A 19,114-nucleotide genomic window follows, 5' to 3' on the forward strand; every position below is an offset into this window, starting at 1 on the left:
TCTGCGACCTACACCACAGCTCACAGCAAAGCTGGATCCTTACCCCACTGATCAAGGCCAGGGATCGAACCTGCATCCTCATGGACACTAGTCGGGGTCTTAACCTGCTGAGCCACAAAGGGAACTCCAATACCATTTTACTGTTAATACATTCTGCAGTCAGCCAGTTAACAGGAATTCTGGAGAGCAACATTCCAGATCCAAATTTTTGAAAAGAAAAAAGCTCCTAGCTCCAAACTGTAAGAACTGTGCTTAGCTGCCATAGACAGGAATGTTACCTTGTTTGTCTTTATTTCCACCTAAGCTATTTCCCAAGTCGTTCCCTCACCCTAAGCTCAAGGCTGCATTTCTGGCCAAACGCTCTCACTCTAAACAGGCACATGCATGATGCCCCAAACATGTCAGAAGAGGGAACAAAGTTTCTTCTGTGAACTTTGTGATCAGCACAGTTTTTATCAAAATATTCCAACTATGTCACACATCAAAAGAAAACAAATGCAGTACATTCGGTGTGTAAGAATGCACGAGAGCAGAGCTGGGTGGACAGTGAGAAAACTCTGGATGTGGTACCTGCTTTGCTGCAAGGAAAGAAGGAAAACTATGAAAAAGGATACACGTTTGTGATGAGAGCTGTGCTACAGTTAAGAAATCTACTGATCACTTAGTTGTACACCTGAAACTGACATAACATTGTAAATCGACCACACTTTGACAACAACAAAATGTTTTTAAATACAGTAAACAAGAAAGAGCTACGAGGAGGTGGAATCCAAGAGACCACGCCAGTGGAAAACACTCAGGTTGAGATGACTATTTCTTCTGGCCTTGGAGGAAGCGACTGACCATGTCACCTCCTCAAAAGGTGTGAGTTCTCTAGTTCGGGCCAGGCCGTGTGGCAGGAATGGGGGAAGACGTCGTCACAGCAGCAGCAGGGCTCTCAGAACCCTGACGCTGTGAAGGGACTCCAGATTAGGTGCTGCCTAAATCCAGTGATGGAAATCACAATCTGGTCATTTTGCTAAGTAAGGAGAAGACGTCTTCATTAAAACGCTTCTAAAGGGGCAGTATACAAAGTCATGAATGCTTTAAAGGGCCACCTTGTTCGGATATTTACTAGGGCACAATCCCCATTCACAAGCCTTCCTAAAAAGTTGGAAGGTACGGCATCATACCTCACCGTACCTAAGTATATAAGAAAAAAAAATTAAGTCATGGGCAGAAATAAAAAAGAAAAATGCTGCTCGTCAGGATCCAAAATAAGAGTTCGGGTACAGAATCCATTTCTTTCGTTATCACCGGTGGCGGAAAAGGAAAGATAAAAAATGATACTGAATCAAGGGTGACTGGGGGTGTTCATTTGAATTTCTGCAGAATTCTTCAAGAAGAGATAAAATGTGCTATCTAAAATTATAATGATCTAACACAACATTGTAAATCAATGATACTTCAATTAAAAAATAAAATAAATACAATAAAATTAAAACAATCTAAAGGGGGAAAATCATCATCTAAATAAATGACTCCATGGTTAACAAATCCAACTAGGAACCATGAGGTTGCAGGTTCGATCCCTGGCCTTGCTCAGTGGGTTGAAGATCCCACGTTGCCGTGAGCTGTGGTGTAGGTCGCAGACACGGCTCGGATCCGGCATTGCTGTGGCTCTGGTGTAGGCTGGAAGCTACAGCTCCGATTTGACCCCTAGCCTGGGACCCTCCATGTGCCACGGGAGCAGCCCTACAAATGGCAAAAAGACAAGATAAATATACAAATAAACAAGCCTTAAAAAAAAAATCACAAGGTAGACGTTCTGTTAGGTCCAACTTAGTACAAAATTTAACTCCCAAAACTGTTTGCTGCTGAATTTTAGGATTAATAGTTTTGTGATAATCTTAAAAAATGTATAAAAATTGTATAAAATGTAATAAAAAATGTATAAAAATTATATTAATAGCTGAGCTTGGATTACTAAGACACGTGAACTTTCCTGACCTCTTGTAACTCTATTCCTTAGTCATAAGCCTCTCAGAGAAACAAGGAACAGATTCATTTTTTCACTCACTCAGCCCTTCTAAATGTCAAATGAATACCAGGTTTTTGTTTTTTTTTTTTCTGGTCCTGGGCTACTGAAGTGACACCTCATCGATAACATAATTAGTGAAAGCAGCCTGCTGATTCGGTAAGTCTAATCACAAAGAATGCTTATCTAGGCAAATAATTCATTCCACCAAGTATTAATGCAGACAGATTATGCTAAGTGTGTCATATGTCAACTGCAACTTTTTAAAGCAATAACCATTTGACAACAGGAAAAACAAGAGTACTTACTACCCATGCCAGATGACAGCAGTAGCAGGCAGTCCCAGCCTCCTTCCTTGCCAACGGAAGGGTGGTTGCTCACATGAGGACACCTGGCCCTGAGCCTCAGCGATGCACGTGATGCATGTGTCCTTCTGAGCACACGGTCCTCCAGGCGTGAGCCTACACCCCAGCATCGGGATCACCTGGGAACTTGTAAAAAACTATATTCTTGGGCCTGACTCCTAGCCCAGCGAATCAGAAACCCTGGGGGTGGGGACTGGCAATCTGTGCTCTACCAAATTCTCTAGATGATTCCGGTGCAAGCTAAATTTGAGAGCCTCTGGTCTAAGCCAATCATGGCATTTCTATTCCATCTGCCAACTACTGGATTAGGCTAAGAACCTGTCTGTGTGACCTGAGCCTCTCTGCAAGTCTCCTGGGGAGCTTCCAGAAAGCTCTGCTTGCTCACATGCAGAGAACAATGAGTGGAAACAAATGAACCCCTTCTGTTTTTGATGCAGTTATTGTCACCTTCACGCAATACTTACGACAGCAGTAGCTACCTTACAACCGTCAGGTGACGAACCCAAATACCAAGGCAATAAACCAAGGATGACACAGGGAAAGACTGAAAGAGCCTGGTCCCTGGTGCCCTCGATGACATGCTGAATTAACCCTAGAAATATCCTGTCTCTAGACTCCTTGTTAAATAATGTACTTTTTAAAGACCTGTGTAAATTCTTCTTAGTTGGCCCTCTGTTAACTTGTAATCCTAACGTCTTGTTTTCTTGCATTGAAGCAAGCTCCCAAAAGTATAATTTTATGTAATTTTCACAATGTTATGTAATAATATATATATTATTATATACTATAATATTCTATCTTTATTTCATTCCATAATATTTTACTTTGAAGTATTTAGGAAAGGAACTTACAACTTTATTAAGTGAAAATACAGAGAACGTTTAGAAGAGTAGTATTATTGAGGTTATATTCCGGTTTTGGTTCTATTAGCTAGTTTATAGAAACAAATTACAGAACAGATCTAGGCATCAATTTTCTCTCTCTCTCTCTTTTTTTTTTTTTTTGTCTTTTCTAGGGCCGCATCAGCAGTACATGGAGGTTCCCAGGCTAGGGATCCAATCAGAGCTGTGTCTGCAACCTACACCACAGCTCACAGCAAGGCCGGATCCTCAACCCATCAAGCAAGGCCAGCGATCGAACCCACAACCTTATGGTTCCTAGTCGGATTCGTTAACCACCGCGCCACGACAGGAACTCCTAGGCCTCAATTTTCTGACGGAAGAGTCAGATTACATCATTGACAGGATCCTGTCCAATTTAAAGGACTGTACTCTTTTCTTTGTTGGCCACCCCACAGGATATGGAGTTCCTAGGCCAGGGATCAGATCTGAGCCACAGCTGCAGCAACACTAGGTTCTTTTTTTTTTTTTTTGTCTTTTTGCCATTTCTTGGGCCACTTCCACGGCATATGGAGGTTCCCAGGCTAGGGGTTGAATCGGAGCTGTAGCCACCGGCCTACGCCAGAGCCACAGCAACGCAGGATCCGAGCCGCGTCTGCAACCCACACCACAGCTCACGGCAACGCCGGATCGTTAACCCACTGAGCAAGGGCAGGGACTGAACCCGCAACCTCATGGTTCCTAGTCGGATTCGTTAACCACTGCGCCACGACGGGAACTCCTAGATTTTTTTTTTTTTTTTTTGTCTTTTCTAGGGCCGCACCTGCAGCACATGGAGGTTCCCAGGCCAGGGGTCCAATCGGAGCTGTAGCCACCGGCCTACACCAGAGCCACAGCACCTCGAGATCCGAGCCGCATCTGCGACCTATAGCACATTCCATGGCAACGCTGGATCCTTAACCCACTGAGCAAGGCCAGGGATCAAACCCGCAACCTCATCGTTCCTAGTCGGATTCGTCAACCTCTGAGACACGACGGGAACTCCAGCAACGCTAGGTTCTTAACCCCCTGTGCTGGGCTGGGGGTTGAACCTGCATCCTGGTGCTCCAGAGACGCTGCTGATCCTGCTGGCGATCCTGCTGGCTGTGCCACAGCAGAACCTCCTAGAGAATCATACTCTTAATTTAATCTTTAAGGGGTCCAGAAGGACCTCTGTGACAAAAGTTCATCTTTCCTTAAAGACCCAATCAACGGGGATTTTTATGTAGTAACAAGACTTATTAACGGTTATCCAGCTGACTGCTGACCAAGATTTCCAGAAAAGGGTGCCATGAGTACTGCCTGTCTGAAAGGCCTGCCAGCTCAGAGCTTGGTGTTTGTCCTGCCAACTCCCAACTATTCACTCGAGGAGAAGGATGGTATTCTGTGAATAAACACTCCTTGTCCAGGCCCTCAGATTCACTCGCCATTTTAACTTCTTCCCCACGCAGAAGTCAGAAAGTAGAAAACGCAAAATGACTGACTGCTATTTCTACCTTTCACTGGGATCGGGGCAAAACTGACGTAAGACAAAGGAGGAGAGGTGAGCTACAAGGAGCCAGCCAGTCGATATACTGCAAAGATGATTTTAAAAACCAGCAGAGAGGAGTTCCCGTCGTGGCGCTGTGGTTAACGAATCCGACTAGGAACCATGAGGTTGCGGGTTCGATCCCTGCCCTTGCTCAGTGGGTTAACGATCCGGCGTTGCCGTGAGCTGTGGTGTGGGTTGCAGACGCGGCTCGGATCCTGCGTTGCTGTGGCTCTGGCGTAGGCCGGTGGCTACAGCTCCGATTCAACCCCTAGCCTGGGAACCTCCATATGCCGGGGGAGCGGCCCAAGAAATAGCAGCAACAACAACAACAACAACAACAACAACAACAAACAGCAGAGAATAAGAAGTGATTTATAACGGTTGGAAAGGAAATGATATCCTCACATGCTCAAGGCAACTCACATTAAAGATGCATAAAAATCCATATCCAATGAATTAATGAGTACAGATTATTTTTAATGTAACATATTCCAAGGCCTCTTTTCAAAAGCACTAGATGTCAAAAAGCTCTACGATGGCAAAAAAAGGGAGAGCCATGACTTCCTCTAATCAGAGGATCATCCCCCAGAATTAAAATCTCGCTGCATTACTACTAAAGCAAATACCTAATAACACCTGTGACAATACAACCAAAAAAAGGCTGACAGCTAAATGTCAAAACAACTTGAAGCTTTTCCTATAAATGAACCAGAAAAACCAATACAGGTAAAGTCCTTTTCATAATAAACTGCAATACAATGACATTCATTTATTATTATTTAACTTCATTTTCTTTAAGTAATGTGATGCTAAAACCACATACACGCCTGAGCTGCAGAACCAGATGCAAAAGAGGTGATGCACAACCGACTTTCAGGAAATGTATTTTCTTTAAATCAGGGTCTTCTTCAAAACAGGATCTGAGACTGAAAGGGGCTGAAGGGGCAGGGCAAGCTGACCTGGGCAGGTGGGGGAAGTGGCATGTATACACGGTCTTTTCACCCATGCACCTGCTTAGTTTCTAGATGTTTTTGATATGCTTTATTTCAGCGATCAGCTTAAAGAGTGGTTTGAGATTTCGGATTGAAAACAGGGTGGGACAAGAAATATAGACTAACTGCTGTTTGAGGGCAGAACCAAAGAAGCATGAAGAGGTCGCCTACAGCTCAGCCATGCAGGGTGCTGCCTGCCTGCCTGCCCGCCTGCGGTGAAGATGAGCTGTGGGCTAAGTGGCAGCGGGGCGGGGTGGGGGAAGGGCAGTCCATCCCAAGGGGACCACCAGGAACGCTCACAAGGACTCAGCTCAAGGGCATGCACCGCAGGACGATACATAAGAAGGGAGCACTGGTGAATGACACACAGCTATCCAGTAGAACACTCTGAAGCAAGTTCAAAATAATGATGCATTTAAGTATTTAATGACACATAAAGATGTTTGTTTTGCATGCTGATAAGTGTAAAAGCAGTGAACTATGATTGCTATCATCCCACTTTTGTTCTTAAAAATTAGGATACAGTAAGAGGCGTGTATCTATATTATACCTATGCATAGACAGCGTTCTGGAAGCATATAAAACCAACTGAATGTAAGATCCTGAATGCTTTTGTTTTACCTGTTTTGATTTAGCTGTAGTCCCTACTTTCACTTTTCTGTGATAAGCATAAATTGGTTGCATAATTAGAAAAAAATTATCAATATATTTACTGGGCAGATATTTAGAAGCCCCTTGATATTTAGGGATATTCACTGTACAGCATTTGCTGTCAAAAGAAAAGAAAGGATTGCTTTAATATGTCATTTGAGAAAATGAAACGGCCCGTTATACGGCTCTTGTTTACCCAGCACTAATGGAATTCCATCCGTAGAAAAACTCACGAGTACTAAAACAACGCACAAGTACCACAACTCAGAGCCCAAGAGAGACACACTTACGGTTGGGTGAAGTCACGAGTGATGAAATCGGAACTCTTGAAGAGCAGAAAGATGTCGCTGAGGGTTTTACATTTCAGAGAGCTGTTCATCGCTATCCAGTATGCATCCTAAATAACAAAGCACATGCTACTTAGTAAATACTCCAGGTTGGCTGCTATGAATGCAGTTCAGGCCGATATACAAAATCAACAATGCCGATTATTTCAAGGGTTTCGAAAAGAAAGAGTCAAGTAAGAAATGTTAGCTATGCTGCCAAATGTCACATTCCACTACTAAACAAGGAAGGGCACCAGCACTGCATGTGGGACCCTCGGTCTTGAGGGGAGACGTTCTGGGCCTCCTCACCTTCCAGCTCAGGCCCAAGCACTTCCCTGTGTCCTCCTTACTGACGATGAAAGAAGGGGATGAAGAGACACGAGAAACGCTGACGTTTCAGCTAGAAGATCCAGGTAGAAAGAAACAGCCTGGCTGGCTACCCTCCAAAAAATCAGAGAAGCTTGGCTGCTGCTTCTTTCTGGGGAGAGTCAGCTGGACACTGAAACTGGTGACGGGAGCAGTTCAGACCTCCTGTCTCTCCTATCAAATCTGGGAGACAGGAGGTGACACATTCTGAACCACAGCCATTTTAAATGGTGAATGCCTCACACATATGAATCAAAAAAAAGTAAAAACAGTGGATAGAGGAGGCACACAGTTCAGTGAACACGCCTGAAAATAAGAGAATAATCAAGTCATTCTAAAAACATACTTCTTCTATAGACATGCCAAACACAGGACAGCAATGTAAGCGTGAGAGAACCAATGACTGCAAAAAACTGTCCAATTATCCCCACTGTATGAAAGAAATCAGCGGCAGAGTAGGCACTCAATTAAAAAAAAAAGTGGACAAAGGAATAACTTAAGACCACAAATAAATCTACCCATCCCACTGGAAAGCCTCAAGCTGGATCAACAGTAAACAATGATTCGAATCCCTGATTGCATGTAAACTAAAAATGAGTTTCGTAACTCCTTGATAATAACTTCTTTAAAATTTCTCCCAATGAAAAAGAGAGGAACTTCTGATTAAAGATGAAACACTGAATGCACATACTGAACCCCAATGAAACAACAGTCTATACACAGAAAAATACACAGCTGAATACAACGAGGTAATTATTAACGCTGGGGAAAACAAAATGTTGATAAGAAGACTCAAGGAACAGTAGCATGGTGGGTATCAGATGCGTACGCAGTGTCTGCCTAATCGTGATGTGAGAATCAGTGACTAGGGATCTAATCAAAGGGTGCTGCTCCCACAACTGAGGACAGCGGAGTAGAAAGTAGTGAGACAGGAGATGGAAGAGCTGGATCTCCCTGCTCTCAGGCGGGAAGTTGGTACTAAGCACCTAGGATGGGAGAATAAAGAAGGAGAGGAAAATGACAAAAGATGCACTAAAATATGTGAAAGCAGCTGCCTCTGAGGAGTGGGAAATGGTGAAGCAAAACAGCTGTCGGGACGGGTGGACGCTTGCAGCAAGCTTCCAGATCTTTCAAAAATTTAAACTATGTATGTGTATCCCCAATTTTTATAAGTAAAAATAAAAATTAGATTAGGTGCAACTGATCATTCATTTTAGAATAAGAAAAGGTAAGCACAGGAGATGATTTCTGAAAATGCAGGTTAAGTCCTGATTCCTTAAGTGAGTTTTGCTGACATAAAAACTGTTTTCTACGGGAGTAGAAAAAATGAATTTTCCCCAGACTTTAACTTAAAAAATAACAATCTTGTCAATGCAATGTTGAAATAATAAAACACACTTTAAGAACATGTCCATCAATTTGTCAAACTGCTCTATTTCTAGATCCTGTGACATTTTAATTTTTATTACTTTGCAATAGAGAACAATTTCTCCACCACACCGAAGAGCTAAAATTCTGAAAAGGGCAGAGAAAGGCTTTCTTTAGATTTCTAATGAGATCGGCAACACAAGAGATTAAAGCTGTCTTTTACCAAAATATCTAAGTATTTCACAGACCCAAGAACATGCATTGGAAATCAAGAAAAGTAAATAACAGGGAAAATAAAAATAAATTCCACAGCATCGTCCCTAGAATCAGGAATGTAAGCAGACCCTCCGTGGGGATGTAAAAGCAAACACAAGAGTAAAACACAGCCCATTCACACAGTCAGAGATTCAGAGAGGCGTTCCTACCCTTGGGGCACTCCAGTTAAGCTTAGGAAACACACTGCCCCCCAGGGAATTGATAGCTTCTTGGACTTTAGTGGTGAACTCGGGAAATTCTGGTGCCTACAGAGAGAAAGAAGAAGTCATTTGGGCAAGTCACCATCATCACAATAAATACAGAAAACAAGATTCAAATCTCAAGGTTCCACCCTTCAGGGCATTAAAAATAATTTAGAATCCATATTAGTATCAGAATTTCTGAACGCAGCTAAATAAAATCAATGATTGAATAACGTTGGTCAGAAAGGGAAAAGGATAACAAGTGTCAAAACAGCACTTTCCAAAACCGATGAGACCCACGAAGCTAAAGAGGCAGATGACAGCAGGCATCTGGGGGTGTGAGGAAGGAAGGAATGGTCTTCTCAGAAATATTAAGTGAAGAGAGACAGAGGCAACATCACCTGCACATATACTCCAGTTCTCGGAAGCAGTACCTTGTATTGAAAGGGCCAGAAGCCTTTCCATGTGCGGGAAAAGATTCTTGGACATATCCCCACAAAGGCTTCATGAGAATGAGAAATAAATTACGTGGTTAACTGTATTTAAACACTGCTATTTCCAGACAAGTTTTAATATAAACAAAACTCCAGAATAGGATGCTGGTGAAGTTAAAATGCTCTTTCCTTTTTGGTTGCTTTTAAAACACGTATTTTATATGGGCAAGTAACCAAAACATGCTAAGTGTCATTTCAATTGGGAAGTAAACAGAAACACAGCGGATGCTCTCCCTTGAGCCTTATGTCACCATCAAAGGAGCACACGGATGAAGCAGAGAAAAGGGGAACCTGAGACAATGTGGAGCCTGCAGGGGAGCCAAGAATACAAAAATACCAGCAGTGACGCACTGCTGTGGCGTTATCCCTTTATATTTGCTGCCTCCTACTGGGCAACTGCAAATACTGAAAAAGTCCAGGCGAGATAAGTTCTTCCACAGGGAGAAAAGGAGGTAGAAGAGGCCTAGAATAAGCTAAAGGAGGGAGAGGTACAAAATATTAGGTGTAATTCAGGCTACAATGACATAGTACCGTTCAACACAGGGAAGACAGGCAGTATTTCCCAGTAACTATAAATGAAGTACAACCTTTAAAAAGCATATAACATGTTTTTGCAATGTAAAAAAAGAAATGATTAGTATTATCTCAAGCCATAAAGTTTTAGGGTGGCTTGTTATTCAGCAATAATAACCACACTTTCCCCCCCCAAAAAAAAGGCTTATGCTGATTCCTGAGATCCAACCCGATTATGACAAGAGAAAAAACTATGTGCGGGAAACAGACCAAAAAATGAAAAGTTAAAAAGTTAAAAAAAAAAAAAAAAAAAGGAATATATTCCTTTAAGCAATAGGCCGGCGAGTAAAGGGAGAGATGGGGAGCGGGGCTGGGACTTCCTTTTTTCCTCACTCAACTTCAACTTAGACACGTGAAGTTACACTGCAGCCACACAGGGAGGCCTTCAAAATGAGTAAGAGCCCTGAGTCCTTCATCTTCCATTCGCCTCCCCCCATCAGAACGAGAATGATTTCTGTTAGGCCAATCATTTCCTAAAATCCCCTGAAGTTGCTGGTTTGGCTTGCCTAGAGCTCTGTCCAACAAAAACAGCCAGCAAAGATCTGCCTCAGTGATATTTCTGATAAACAGCACAGTTATGCAAATTTTACAACATGAGGGATTTGATCTTCAAAAACAAAACAATTCATTCTCCCCAACCCACAAAACTTCACCTTTAAGGGTTGTTTTATATTCCTGTATTAAATTTTTTTCTTATAGAAGTTACAGGTATAAGATATATAGTAATTCACAATGTTTAAAGGGTACACTTCATTTATGGTCATTATAAAATATAATAATAACATTTTAAAAGAGCTGACTGGGAGTTCCCTGGTGGCCTAGTGGTTAAGGACTCGGCATTGTCACTGCTGTGGTGTGAGTTCGACCCCTGGCCTGGGAACTTCCATGTGCCATGGCTGCAGCCAAAAATAAACATTAAGAGAGGTGATCGACTCCCTCAAGTCCTCAGGTTATTCAACTTAAAGAAATCCTGCCGTAGGGATCCTCAAGTCAATGTAAATGATAAAAAGTTTACGCACGGTCCAAAATAATTTATGCTTCAGGGGAAGACTACGTATTATATACACACAGCGCTTTCTGGGTCACCCGATCCTAGCTGGGTCTGCCAGCGCGTGCACAGCTTGGTAAGTTACAGGTAAGTGACGTCAACGAGAAGTATTTCTTCCGGATGCTGCACGGTAGAAACCCAGCTGCCTCCCCTCCCGTCCTGCACGAGGCAAAGCCAGTGCTGCCTTATTGACATATTCAATACCCCTATCTGTGAATATATCTTTCCTTTGGGTTTTCTTGTGAGCCAGTTATGACAATGGCCTAGTTCCCTCATGAGTTCAATAAAGCTTTCAACGTGTGTGTGTGTGGGGGGGGGTCTTTTTAGGGCCACACCTGCAGCATATGGAGGTTCCCAGGCTAGGGGCTGAATTGGAGCTGTAGCCACCATCCGAGCTGCGTCTGCAACCTACATCGCAACTCAAGGCAACGCCAGATCCTTAACCCACTAATCGAGGCCAGAGATTGAACCTGTGTCCTCATGGATACTAGTTGGGTTTGTTAACCGCTGAGCCACAACAGAAGCTCCTCAACGTGTGTTAAATCATTTTCCTGGGAATGATTTTTTTAACAGATTTAACTAGCAGGAGGGTTCATTCAAGCTCATAGCTCACTGAGTTGATTTGAAATGCGCATGACAACATCAGTTGTCTGAGAAAAGGTGCCCTTTTTAAGGGGGATGAAATCCACACTTTAAATCACATCTGGGGACTTCTCAGGATCCAAACTCACCTATCTTTCCAACTTTACCCACCACAGTCCCCCATACCCACCTGTTCAGAAGGGTATTTCTTTTAAAAATTGGTTTTAATCATAAATTAAATGTTTTAAATATACTACATATGTGTGCATAGATATCTGGATCCATACATTCAATAACCCGACATACTTGATCCAGACCTTTAAGTTTCTTAAGGAAAAAACATCACAGACACGAATGGAGCGCCCAGGCTCCCCACTCTCCTCCAAGTCCTCCCTCTGCCCCAGGCAGCCAGCGGCACAGGTCAGGCATGTTCTTCTATCCAGGACTTTATGCTGCGGCTACGTGTGCCTGTCCATAAAATATAACATTTTAAAAACTTAACAGACGTGCTGTCATTTGATATGTATGCTCTCGGCCACTTTCTCTCACTTAGAATTGTATCACAAGACACCCTCCTGGAAAGGAGCTTCCTTTACAGTGACGTGACCCTCATTTGGAGGAAGTTTATAGAAACCTTCCTCATTTATCTCAAAGTATGAGGAGCTTCTTTTGCCTACCATATTTCTAGAAATACTCTCATTCCTTTAAAAAATGACTTTTTTTTTTTTTTCTTTTTCGGCTGCACCTGCGGCATATGGAAGTGCCCAGACCAGGGATCAAACCTGAGCCGCAGCTGTACCTATGCCACAGCTGCCACAATGCCAGATCCTTAACCCACTGCGCCAGGCCAGGGATTGAACCTGTGCCACCTCAGAGACAACAGGATCTTTACCCTGCTGCCCCACAGCAGGAACTCCTAAAAACACTTCTTTAAAACCTATTCTAAGTTGAATTTAACAGCACACCTAGCCTGAAAGACTAAAACACACTCAAGCAACTTCTACATTTTTATACAAGACACTGGTTCAAGTTACATACTCTCATTGCAAGAAACTATCACTTTTATGCCATTTTAATATACCTGAATACACAAATATAGATTCTCAATTTAATTTCGATTCCACAGATCTGGGAAACTCAGAGTTTAGTGTTAGGCTTGATTCTTTCTTTGGGAGCTTACCAGAAACAAGTCAAAGCCTCAAGCATGCATTTAAGATATATTCTTTAAAATCAACGGGAAAAAAGGGCAGGCCATGTTTTGTCTGTAAACAATGAAGTTATTTTCCAAAATAATAAATAAAAGCTTGAAATGATGAGTAAATGGGAACTTGGGGAGCGCTGTGTTGAAACCCGACAGCACCCGATCTTACCGTAAGCGTGGCTGTGTTCTCGTCGTCCGACCACTGTAGGGGGAAGAGGAAGGAGACAGAAGGTTAAAAAGAGGTCGTGTGCTGGGCTTCCATCTGAAAATGACACATCCACATGAGACAGCTCTTCCTGAACACAACACAGACGTCCAAGCGAGGTTTTTGTGTAATTTCTTACTTTAGAGAAAGGAGGCTAAGCTCTCAAAAGCCAGATCCATTTCAGAGAGCATTTCAATCAGAACAGTCTGCGCAAGAGCTACTTTATGGTGAACCAACCTGTATTTCTTCTGCTTCATCATCACTGTCTGGCTGAGAACGTGCTGGCGGATCTTCCCTGGAAGAACACAGAGCAAAAACTGAGCAAGAAAAAGCTTTGCTGCCATGCGGTCATAATGCCATGTGTGCCAAGCATATATGTATACATATTAAAAAAAAGAAGAAGAAGAAGAGATAGCCTGAGAATTGGAGAATAATTTAGGGGAAGTCCATTTTTGAGACAGAACTAAGAAAAACCAAAATGAAATTAATGAGAGCACACGTCCAATAAGAGATGGTGGAATAAAAATTTCCTGCCCTCTTCTCAGAAATCGCTAGAAACAAGGTAAAGAAAAACGGAAACTCCACCTCTGAGGACACTGAGAATCAGCTAGAAGACTGAATCCCGAGACAAGGCAAGGGCTGTCTAGACGAGGCCGCTCAGACCGGATGAAGGGGGGACAAAAGGAACTGTTCTGGACACCTGTGGGGACACCCAGGAACCTTTGGTTGATACGGTGAGACAGCACGTTTGCTGGGTCTGGACTGGCAGCTCTGCAGAGCACGGGAGAGAGAGAAAACCCCTAGACACGCCGTCTTAGAAGCAGCCGGTGAGGGAAGCAGGTGTTGAAAGGGCCATGAGCAGCCAGTCTCCACTGCCTGGGGCGAAGCAAAGGCTGAAGGGCACTGCCCAGCCCTCCCGAACACACTCCGCGACAGGTCCTGAGCCTGCGAGCAGCTCGCTCCCACCATCCAACACAGACGCTAATCCGAGGGAGAGCCGGCCAAGGATCTGCCTGAGAAACCACAGAAAAAGGCAAAGGGGGGCTTCCGGGTGACCACGGACATTCAACGATCTTGATGTTCCCTCTTAAGATGCCACGAAAACGATTTAAAAGATCCCAAGGGGGAAAAAAGACCAAAGAGGAGACGACTGCAGAAGAGCGACGATAACCAAAGTCTGGAAAACAGAAGGTGAATGAGGGGACCACCCAGGGAGCACTGGGCAGACCTGGGGCTCACGCCAGGTGGGACCGTAGCCTGGGCTCCGACAGGGGTGACCCGTGTAAAGTCTATGCAAGGGGCAGGAAGACACACCCAGTCTTCCTCACCCGGCAGGGCCGAGCAACTAAAGCCCCCACGAACTGAAGAGGGAAAAGAAGTTTTTAAAAAGGAAAAAGTACACAGACAAAACAGAGACAATAAAGGAACCAGATGAAAAATATTTTTAGAATCATAAATATCCTCAAAGATAAAAGATGATATCACACCCATGAGAGAAGAACAGAGGACAAGACTGAACTTGTATTGTAGAAGCTGAGAACAGGGCAGCTGGAACTTAAAAGTTCAACCGAATGAATAGCAAAATCAAGGAAATTCTCCAGAAAGTAGAACTAAGAAGACAAAAAGATAAACAATAGAGAAGAAACAATACAATTCAGAGAATTAATCCAGCAGATCCAACATCTAAATAAGAGGGGTTCCACGGAGTTCCCGTCGTGGCTCAGCAGAAATGCCTCTGACTAGCATCCATGGGGACACAGGTTTGATCCCTGGCCTCCCTCAGTGGGTTAAGGATCTGGTGTTGCCATGAGCTTGGATCTGACATTGCTGTGGCTGTTGTGCAGGCTGGCAGCTACAGCTCCATTTTGGCCTCTAGCCTGGGAACCTCCACAATGCCTCGGGTGCCTGTGAGTGTGGCCCTAATAAGACAAAAAATAAAACAAAAAATAAAAAGAAATAAATAAATAACAGGAGTTTCAGAAAGAGAAGCAAGAAAACAAGAGAAAATTATCAAAGATATAATATTTTTAAATGTTCCAAAACTAAAAAATGTAAGTCTTGGAGCTCCCGCTGTGGAACAATGGGATCGGCGGCATTTCTGGAGCACTGGTGCAGCAGGTTCGATCCCCGACCTGGCACAGTGGGTGAAGGAACTGGCGTTGCTGCAGCTGAGATCACAACTGTGGCTCGGACCGGATTCCCGGCCAGGATCTCTATATGTGGCAGGGCAGCCAAAAAAGAAAAAACATATATATCTAAGTCTCAAGAATGAAAGGGTCCACCAAGTACACATCACAGTGAACACGAAAAACAAAAACAAGAACCTGGATGATGTACAAAGGTGGCCACAGCCCCTCCCATCTCGCTGACATGTCCTTGTGCCGGTGCCTCCCCAGCCCTTTAACGTGGACTGGCTTCAGGACTCGTTGTGACCGACCAACAAAGGACACAGGGATGTCACCATGATTCTGGGCCTAGGTGTCAAAAGTCCGCACAGCTTCTGCACTCACGTTTCTGGAACGCTGTCACCCCTGTGCAAAGGAGCTAAAGGGAGTCTGAAGATGAGAGACCACATGGAAAGAGAAGCCCAGACCTGAGTGAGGCCATCTTAAAACCATCCAGTTAGGCTGGATGACTACAGCCGCGAATGACCTCGGCCAGACCAAGACAAGACTCAGCGTGGAAAACCATGGAGGCTGTGAGGTTTCACTCTACGTGCAAGCGAGCAAGTCAGCCTGCCACAATGCGTGGGCTCTGGCAGACGAAGACTCAAGGGTCAGAAACAAAGGCCTCTCACTCACAGCATGGCAGGAAGCACGTGCTCCATCTCTGCATCCGTTCCCTCTGGACCCTCAAGCCCCGTGCCAAGGAGAGGCCCAGGTTTGTGTGACAACTAAGCAACCCTGAACTTAGAGAATCTCATCTTTTATGAGCTGCAGTAAACTTGGGTCAGGCTTTGACCCAAGGGGAGTCACTGTCTTTATTTGTACTAGACAGTAAACAAGGCTACTCTCTGCTAAGGAGACACCATCTCTGACTTCCAAGGCCATCTGCTGCATAAACACCCTTGAAAAGATAATCAAGAACAAAAGCTGTCAGTGCCTCTACTTGCAAGACATGCAGAGACCCAAGAAGAACTGTCTCTCAATAGTCAGCTGAGCAGCACTGACAAATAAAACGGTTATTGTTGTAAGCCACTAAGTTTCGGTAACACAGGGGATTATCATGAAATAACAATACAAAAGGTACTCAATGAACTTGAAAAGGTACTTATCGCTCCAAAACACCACTTTTGATTCATGAATATCAGAAAACACATTTCTAAAATCATATTTGCAATCAGTGCACTCATACAGTTCTCCGGAAGAGCTTACTGCAATGCCAACCATGAGATGTCCCAGACCTGGAAAAGACAATGCGGGTTTACACTGCCAGGTTTACTAGGCTTGCTTTCCAAGGTAAACCTCTAAACACCAAGGAATGAGCTGATCAAAACATGATGATATGTAGAAGTATTCCATATTTTATCACTGAGCTGGTTCCTAAGCGCCATGGGACACGTGACAACATTGGCGCTGGAGGCAGACAGACATCGTCTGGACGTCGGTTCTGCCACTCTTAGTCGGGAGCGTGCCACCAGAAGCCCATCCGTAAAACCGGGATAACAGCAGCTACGCTGCAGAGATGTGAAGATCCAAAACACGGGCGTAGCCAACAAGTTTCACAACTGGCGTCTATGACCCTTTTCCTGAAGGGAGACTGGTCAGCAAAGAACGAATCTGGGACTAAGGAGGCACAGTGGAGCTTAGCACCTACTTGGAAGCACTGACTCAAACCATCTGAATCAGAGTTAACCGTGAACTCAGGTCAAGCCTCACCCCAGCTTGCAGGGGTTACTTAAACTCCAAAAATACAGCTTAACAGAACTCCGGGCACTTTGATTCCAAAAAACAGACACCTATTTATTCACACCTTTGACGTGGGTACCGACGAAGCCCGGACTCCTGAAGCAGGACCTCAGCTCCCATCTCAGAGTAGACTCCCAACATCGCAATGAAAACGGATCACAGTCTATACCAGAAATGCATGGCCCCAGCCTCCCGCCCCACACCCACTGCAGGCACAGCTGACCAAACCAGGGCTCTTTTCACGGAACCCTGGATGCAGCCTCAGGGACGTTCTCAACACGTCACTCCTGGAAACCACTGACAGTAGAGTACAGTTGGCAGAGAGGATAACCCAGTTATCACCCTTGGTCTACACCACTTACTCACTCGCTCAGTATCAGCCACCATGGGAAAGAGCCCAGTAACCATGTTCATTCGCTCATTCAGTCACTCAACAGGTATTAACTGAGCCCAGACTCTTGGCTAAGTTATGAGTGTAGACAAGACACTTAAGAGCGCTCACAGTCTGGAGTGAAGGGCATGGGAGAGGAGGCGTGAAGGCGGTGGGGCTACAGCCGACCCCAACCACCATTTCCCTTCAGCTCCGCCGTGTTCAGATGCTAAGCCCCCGTGCGCTCTACGGACTTCCAACCAACAGCAATGGTGACCACAGGCTGGTGCAGCCGACCATGGTTCTTCATCTCCCTCCCCAGTGAGGGCCCAACCCTGACCAACGGGGCCAGAGGGCTCCGGCTAAGTGCTCCCTGCTCTTACACAGGGATGTGAGACCGGGTCTCGTTCGTCCTGGCTGCTGGAGATGGCAGTGTCAGCACGTGGCACTGGACACTACAGCAACCCTGGACACCGGAGGCGAAAGCCTAGAAACTCAGACAGGCTGAATTTTGAGTCCTAGCAGCACTGAACTTGTAAACTCACCAATGATCGCCATGTCTTACGGCCTCTCATTATGTGAAATAATGTACCTGCCCCATGCATTAAGCTACGTTTAAAGCTGGATATTGTCTTAGTCTGTTCAAGCTGCTAGAACCAAACAGCACAGACTGAGTGGCTTAGAAGCAAGAATTTATTTTCCACAGTTCTGAAGGCTGGAAGTCCCAGATCAGGGTACCGGCGGGTTGGATTCTAGTGAGGCTCTCTTCCAGGCTGCAGATGGCCACTTCGTGTGTCCTCAACACGGCAGAAGGGCCTAGAGAATTCTGTGGGGTCGCTTTCATGAGGGCACTAACCCATTCATGAAGACGTCATCCTCGGGAAGACCTCGCACCTCCCAAAGGCCTTCCCTTCTAATACCCACTATCATGCAGGGTGAGGATTTCAAGCCATGAATGTGACGGTCACACAAACATTTGGGCCACGGCAGATGCTCTATCTCACGTGACCCAAGTCTACTCAGGGAGGAGAAAGGGTCTGGGTGGCAGGCAAAGCAGAGGGACGAGGAGCTGGAAGAGCAGAAAGGCCACACTTACTTCCTGGGAGATGAAACTCAAGAAAATTAGCTTCAGAGCCTTGTTGTGCCTTTTAATTTCTGTGTAACAATTTGCAAACTTAAAGAAAGCATTTAAAAAAAAAAAAAAAGCATTCACCTAGGACTTCCACTTTCTGAAATACGTTCTCTTTTTTTTTTTTCTTTTTTGTCTTTTTGCCTTTTCTAGGGCTGCGACTGCAGCATATGGAGGTTCCCAGGCTAGGAGTCTAATTGGAGCTGTTGCTGCCAGCCTACACCACAACTCACCCTTCAAATGACTGCTTTCTACCCAAACTCTGTATTTTTGAGGCTCCTAAGTCACCTCTTCGGGGTGTCCTTGATGCTCCCTGCAATCCTCAGCCCACCCCCTCCCAGTAACTGAATATGTCAGTGTCCTCCTCCCTTTTCTTTTTTTTTTTTTTGTCTTTTTGCCTTTTTCTAGGGCACCCGCGGCATATGGAGGTTTCCAGGCTAGGGGTCGAATCGGAGCTGGAGCCACCAGCCTACACCTCATGGCTCCTGGCCGGATTCATTAACCACTGTGCCCCGACGGGAACTCCCTCCCCCGTTTTCTTTACAGCATTTACCGTAATTTTCACTTACATATTTACTCATGTGTTTGTTTCATGTTCAGACTGAGACTATCAGTGATGGTGAAAACAGTACTTCTGAAGAGTGTACAGGAA

General features: G+C 44.6%; 1 protein-coding gene across 2 annotated transcripts in view; it reads right to left on the bottom strand.

Annotated features, from left to right (window-relative positions):
• CDC123 (cell division cycle 123) overlaps positions 1-19,114 on the bottom strand; it is a 46,805-nt gene that overhangs the window by 20,662 nt on the left and 7,029 nt on the right. Inside the window, exons 3-6 of one of the 2 annotated variants that reach the window (XM_047755613.1) lie at positions 13,293-13,350; positions 13,020-13,052; positions 8,920-9,015; positions 6,725-6,831 (exon numbers count right to left, since the gene is read on the bottom strand). In XM_047755613.1, coding sequence (XP_047611569.1) covers positions 6,725-6,831; positions 8,920-9,015; positions 13,020-13,052; positions 13,293-13,350 — 294 coding nt within the window. The remainder of the gene's footprint in view (positions 1-6,724; positions 6,832-8,919; positions 9,016-13,019; positions 13,053-13,292; positions 13,351-19,114) is intronic. The other variant, XM_047755614.1, reaches the window with a different exon arrangement.

Source organism: Phacochoerus africanus, chromosome 12 (genome assembly GCF_016906955.1).
Source record: "Phacochoerus africanus isolate WHEZ1 chromosome 12, ROS_Pafr_v1, whole genome shotgun sequence".
In the NCBI taxonomy this organism is placed as follows: Eukaryota; Metazoa; Chordata; class Mammalia; order Artiodactyla; family Suidae; genus Phacochoerus; species Phacochoerus africanus.